General features: G+C 52.7%; 1 protein-coding gene across 1 annotated transcript; it reads right to left on the bottom strand.

Moving 5' to 3' along the window:
* Positions 1–4,468: 4,468 nt before the first annotated feature.
* On the bottom strand, positions 4,469–5,999 carry LOC136485034 (uncharacterized). The gene has a single exon (XM_066481983.1). The coding sequence runs from the start codon at positions 5,961–5,963 to the stop codon at positions 4,968–4,970; it is 996 nt and encodes a 331-aa protein (XP_066338080.1). The 5' UTR covers positions 5,964–5,999; the 3' UTR covers positions 4,469–4,967.
* Between the last annotated feature and the right edge of the window lie 256 nt (positions 6,000–6,255).

The following is a 6,255-nucleotide window of genomic DNA, read 5'->3' as shown; positions in this document are numbered from 1 at the left end:
GGCCTTTTTGCTGGGTTGGGAGAGACAACCACATCAGCTGTGGTCCTTGACTGCATGCGAACAAAGCACTTCTGCACTTGGGTTAAACTAATGGCATATCTCCCATGGTTCAGCGATTAATTGGAGTGTGCTTACGTTTGTAACAATAGCTTGCTTGACTACTTCTTACTTGGCTGCAAAGCAATTCAGTATGGAGCTCCACTTAAGTTACCCCCTCTTAGTTCGATAGAAGTCCGCTGCGATAACGAAGAGAACTGTTTTCCGGTTTTAATTATTTAGTTTTTCATACAATAGCTATCACCCATTGTAACGACCCAGGCCCGGCACACGGCGCAGACCCACTCTACCGAGGGGTGGGCCTCACCTACGTAGCAACCCGCTTACGCTTTCGTCCTCGCTTCGCGTAAAACGGTTAACCGAAGGTTACTACGCGTCCTTGGCCTGGCTATTTAAGCTGGTTCGTTTTCCCCTCAACTATCAGTATGGTACTAAAGTTCCGGCGCTACAGTGTTCCGCGTGCTAGCGTAACCGACAGCCCGAGCTTCACTGCCTCACATCACCTTGTGCTACAGTATCGGCCATTCGGCCTAGCTAGCGGGGTCTCACATACACCCACTCTTAGGGACTCGACGTCCTCGTCGAGGGTCAAACCAGCTTACCCATATGGGACAAATGTCCAGGATCGATTCTCTTGGCTCACGTACATATTCCCAGCTCCTCGCCCCAAGTGCCATGCTCTCAAAGAAGCCATGCGCAATCTGTCCGAGCTCCCGAGCTATATGTCCGTGAAACCGCGAGAGTTGGCTCTGAATACCATTTATAACGACCCAGGCCCGACACACGGCGCAGACCCACTCTACCGAGGGGTGGGCCCCACCTACGTAACAACCCGCTTACGTTTTCGTCCTCGCTTCGCGTAAAACGGTTAACCGAAGGTTACTACGCATTCTTGGCCTGGCTATTTAAGCTGGTTCGTTTTCCCCTCAACTATCAGTATGGTACTAAAGTTCCGGCGCCACAGTGTTCTGAAGCTACAGTAACCGCAACCAGAGCTGCAGTTCGTGTCAGTTTGGCCCAGCCCAACAAACTGGCCCAACTGGGTCTCACATACAATCACCCTTAGGGACTCGACGTCCTCGTCGAGGGTCGAACCAGCTTACCCATACGGGACAAATGTAACGACCCAGTCCCGGCACACGACGCAGGCCCACTCTACCGAGGGGTGGTCCCCACCTACGTAGCAACCCGCTTACGTTTTCGTTCTCGCTTCGCGTAAAACGGTTAACCGAAGGTTACTACGCGTCCTTGGCCTGGCTATTTAAGCTGGTTCGTTTTCCCCTCAACTATCAGTATGGTACTAAAGTTCTGGCGCTACAGTGTTCCACGTGCCAGCATAACCGACAGCCCGAGCTTCGCTGCCTCACATCACCTTGTGCTATAGTATCGGCCATTCGGCCCAGCCCACGACCGGCCCAGCTAGCGGGGTCTCACATACACCCACCCTTAGGGACTCGACGTCCTCGTCGAGGGTCGAACCAGCTTACCCATATGGGACAAATGTCCAGGATCGACTCTCTTGGCTCACGTACATATTCCCAGCTCCTCGGCTCAAGTGCCATGCTCTCAAAGGAGCCATGCGCAACCTGTCCGAGCTCCCGAGCCATATGTCCGTGAAACCGTGAGAGTTGGCTTTGATACCATTTGTAACGGCCCAGGCCCCGCACACGGCGCAGGCCCACTCTACCGAGGGGTGGGCCCCACCTACGTAGCAACCCGCTTACGCTTTCGTCCTCGCTTCGCGTAAAACGGTCAACCGAAGGTTACTACGCGTCCTTGGCCTGGCTATTTAAGCTGGTTCGTTTTCCCCTCAACTATCAGTATGGTACTAAAGTTCCAGCGCTACAGTGTTCCGCGTGCTAGCGTAACCGACAGCCCGAGCTTCGCTGCCTCACATCACCTTGTGCTACAGTATCGGCCATTCGGCCCAGCCCACGACCGGCCCAGCTAGCGGGGTCTCACATACACCCACCCTTAGGGACTCGACGTCCTCGTCGAGGGTCGAACCAGCTTACCCATACGGGACAAATGTCCAGGATCGACTCTCTTGGCTCACGTACATATTCCCAGCTCCTCGGCTCAAGTGCCATGCTCTCAAAGGAGCCATGCGCAACCTGTCCGAGCTCCCGAGCCATATGTCCGTGAAACCGCGAGAGTTGGCTTTGATACCATTTGTAACGGCCCAGGCCCGGCACACGGCGCAGGCCCACTCTACCGAGGGGTGGGCCCCACCTACGTAGCAACCCGCTTACGCTTTCGTCCTCGCTTCGCGTAAAACGGTCAACCGAAGGTTACTACGCGTCCTTGGCCTGGCTATTTAAGCTGGTTCGTTTTCCCCTCAACTATCAGTATGGTACTAAAGTTCTGGCGCTACAGTGTTCCACGTGCTAGCGTAACCGACAGCCCGAGCTTCGCTGCCTCACATCACCTTGTGCTACAGTATCGGCCATTTGGCCCAGCCCAGCCCACGACCGGCCCAGCTAGCGGGGTCTCACACCCATCAATATAATGTGGGCATTATAAATAAATAATGTATCTGACAGGTATATGATCTTTGCTAATTAACTTCCAAAGAAACTACACGGTTTCTTGGCAGAAGGAATCCTGACGTCGTCCTAGCCAAAATTGTACTGCTTGCTCTCCAGTAATTAGTAATTGGTTAATGAGCGAGGTTGCATCATTGACACTCTGACCAGTCTTTCACGTTGCGTTTACATGCAAGTGACACTTGATCATATACATACTAAAAGCAACAACGTCAATCGACACACGTATGATCTGAGTCAGGCCACATATGTATACATGCCTTTAATAATTTAAGTATACATATACCCTGCAGCGTCCTGTATGTAGTACCAAGTTTTGGAGTAAACCAAAGTATATACATAAGTAAGTGATTTGTGCAATGGATCAACACACAGAGCATTCAATTAAAGGATAGAGGACACAACAATCAAATTTAGTTTTCTAGGAGAGACTCATGCATATGGTGCGTGACCATGCCTTGATACTGTTTAAAGCAGCCCGCTAGGCTTCTAAAAAAGGAGCGAGAGGTTTTGTCGCCTCCGGAAAGCATTTGTGTTGGTTGTTGCCAGCAGTGTGTGCTCGATGATCGCAGTGTCATGCATAGGCATAGCACACAGAACAATCAGTGGTGCAGCACTGTTGTGAGTTCTTGTGACAATCACACAAGCTAGATAGCCAGCAGCAGTGCAAAGGGGAGCTTGGACACTCGTGCGTGTGTCTTGCTGTGTCCCCTACGATCAACCTACGACTACGATATGATCTGCACCAAACCCTGCAATCTAATCCTGCTCCATCTTTCCACACCCTACAGCATATGCCTCATCTCCAAGGAAAAGGTTTCGTGCAAATCCAGCTCTGGTTGATTGCTCTATCTGCAAACGACCCAGCCAAATTGCTGTTGCTATCATAGTGCAGTTTGCATATATGATCGACGATGCTTCTGGTCTATCTAGTAGCAGTTTTTTTAGGGAGGGAAATAGCTAGTAGCATTGAGCGTCTGAATCCATAATAAATTTGTTTGATTCACTTGGATGCATGTAATCAGATCCCGTGTAATTAAATCAGGTCCGAGGCCACGCAAATCCAGCGCTAATCATTACCACAGCTCGACAGGCGGTCGGCGTATGGCCCCGTTCGGCTTACCTTATAATCCGCACTATTCAGCTTGTTTTTTTCAGTCGGAACAGTGTTTTTCTCTCACAACAATTCAGGCAAAACAGTGTTTTTCAGCCAATTCAGCAAAGTTTCAGCAAGCCGAACAGGGCCATGCGTGAGAGCTAGCGTCGAACCAAACAATTAAAGATATATGGAGGACTGATTATCTTGTAATCTCATTGCCCTGTATCTCATACCATTTACGTTTGCATGTTGGTTCTGAACTCAACAACACGTAAGTTGAAGTAGTTAACGCAGCGGTTATTAGCTAGAGACTAAGTATCTTATTATGGTAGATTTTGAGTATGCTATTAACCGCTATAAGTTAGGGCCCATTTGAATCCCTATAGGTAATAGCTACTAATAGTTATCTCGATCCTTTGGATCAAAACAGGTGCAGCTAATAAAATAGCTAATTATTAGCTGGACCGGTAGATAATAACTATCTCACTAGTTGGACCATATCAGATAATAGCAGCTAATAGTTATTCTAGTAGCATTTTTCATTAGTTGTGCATACAAACACCCTTTAGCTTATAGGTATTAGCTAATATAGTTAGCTAGTTAATATTAGATATGAGCTATTAGCCAGCTAACTATTAGCGGATAATGAATCAAACATGGCCTTAGCAAACATGATATAAAAAAGAGTACATGCGTATATGCATACATATACCATTATATCATCTAAAAAACAATATATACATGCATATACGGAAGAACAAAGTAACATACTCTTTCTTGTGCAGTGTACACGCACACACCGCCTCTCCATCTATGAGGGTACGTAATTTACAATAGAAGGCATATATGCCTTCTTACACATGCAGATGCAGTGATCTCTTAATAGTAATAAGTAGTAATAATCTACATTAAATATGAAGGGGAATATAGCTAGATGTATGTAGTTCACACATGGTGCATGGTGCTCCTGGTGCACGTACACATACTGATATACATATTACAGGGCATGGACAGTGATCCGGCCTACGTGAACGTAAATTGATATCTAGTGTTGTTCCATCTTGTCTTGGCCCTCTCTCGATCGGTCGATCGATGCTGGTGCCGGGGCTGCGGCCTCTCCATCGCACGTAGGCTTCTTATATATGTACACATGGCCTTGCACGGGCACGAGCATCGATCGTCGATCGGCTGATGAAGCATCCACGGGCGTGGGCATCGATCTGCTAGGCGCCGGCGGCCGGCACACGGCGCGGCGCGGCGCGGGTCTAGACGAGGATGAGAGGTGCCGGCGGCGCGGGGGCGTGGAGGCGACGCTGCAGCAGCAGCTGGCGCTGCTCGGATTCCTGCCGCTGCAGGCGCAGGTGCTCGCGCTGCCGCCGGATGAAGCTCTCCGCGCGCCGGAGCAGCTCATCCGGCGAGATGCTGACCAGCACGTCCCGGGTGCGCCACCCCGTCTGCCTGACCGCCGCCGACGGTTCCGGCGGTGGCTGCGTCGTCGGGGCCGCCGCCGCCGCCGCCTTAGCGACCGCCGAGACGGACTTGCGCACCTGCCGCCGCGCCGCGGCCGTCTCGGCGACGCGCTGAAGCCGGGGCAGCTCCTCGTTGCCCCACGACTCGCTCTTCCGCACCACCACCGGACGCGCCGCGCGCCGCTGCACGATCGACGCCCACAGCGAGTCTATCGAGACGTCTTCGTCGTCGTCGACGGATAAAGCAGGCGCCGTCTCCTCCAGGGCCTGGCCATGTCTCTCGTCGTGGGCCGGCTCATCACGTGCATCAGCCACGACGGCCCACGGCGGGGTCGTCGGCGCGTCCTGGACGGCCGGTTTCTTGCGCACGCGGGGGCGGTCGCTTCTCCTGGCCGCAGCTCTCGCCTCCCGGGTCAGCCTCTTGGACGACACCGGCGCGTCGTCCGCACGGCGGCCGCCGATGGGCGCCGCGTCGGAGAAAGCATCGTACTCCGACGAAGACGCGTAGAAGCTGTTTTCTACGGCGCCCAGTACAACCTCGCCGTCGTGCGCGGCCGAGGACGGGGCGGCGGTGTCGTCGTTGGCCGCCCTGCTACGGCGGCGGGAGGAGGAGACGAGCCAGACGATGATGACGTTGGCTGTCACCCACAGGAAGATGGGCGACAAGAGGAAGCCGGGGCTGGCAGGCGTCGGGATGTAGTAGGAGCCGGCTGCTTCCGCCGTGGCCGCTAGGATGGCGACAGCGGCCATGGTAGCAACCGCCGTGGCCTTGAGGAAGGAGCTCATCATCATGGCAAATGGAGGGAGTGGTTGTGCAGCTTCGTGTGGTGGTGTGTGTGAAGGGCAAGCAACCATGGTCGAGCGGTTTATATAATGCCGGGCCGCCGGGGGCTGGACGGCTGGAGTGAGAAATCGGCTTCTGGTTGCAGTCGCTTAGAGCCCCTTTGGTAGGGATTCTCAGCCAGCTTCTGGAGCTGTTTTTTTTAGCTCCCACAGCTAAACGGGTATAGAGGCAGGTGCTTCGACGAAGGAGCCCCGTATATTGCGCTCTCTGGTGCGAGATCGGTCGATGGGAGCCAAAAAA

The sequence above is a fragment of the Miscanthus floridulus genome, chromosome 1, assembly GCF_019320115.1.
Source record: "Miscanthus floridulus cultivar M001 chromosome 1, ASM1932011v1, whole genome shotgun sequence".
Lineage (NCBI taxonomy): Eukaryota > Viridiplantae > Streptophyta > Magnoliopsida > Poales > Poaceae > Miscanthus > Miscanthus floridulus.
This window is presented reverse-complemented; position numbering and strand designations above follow the sequence as displayed.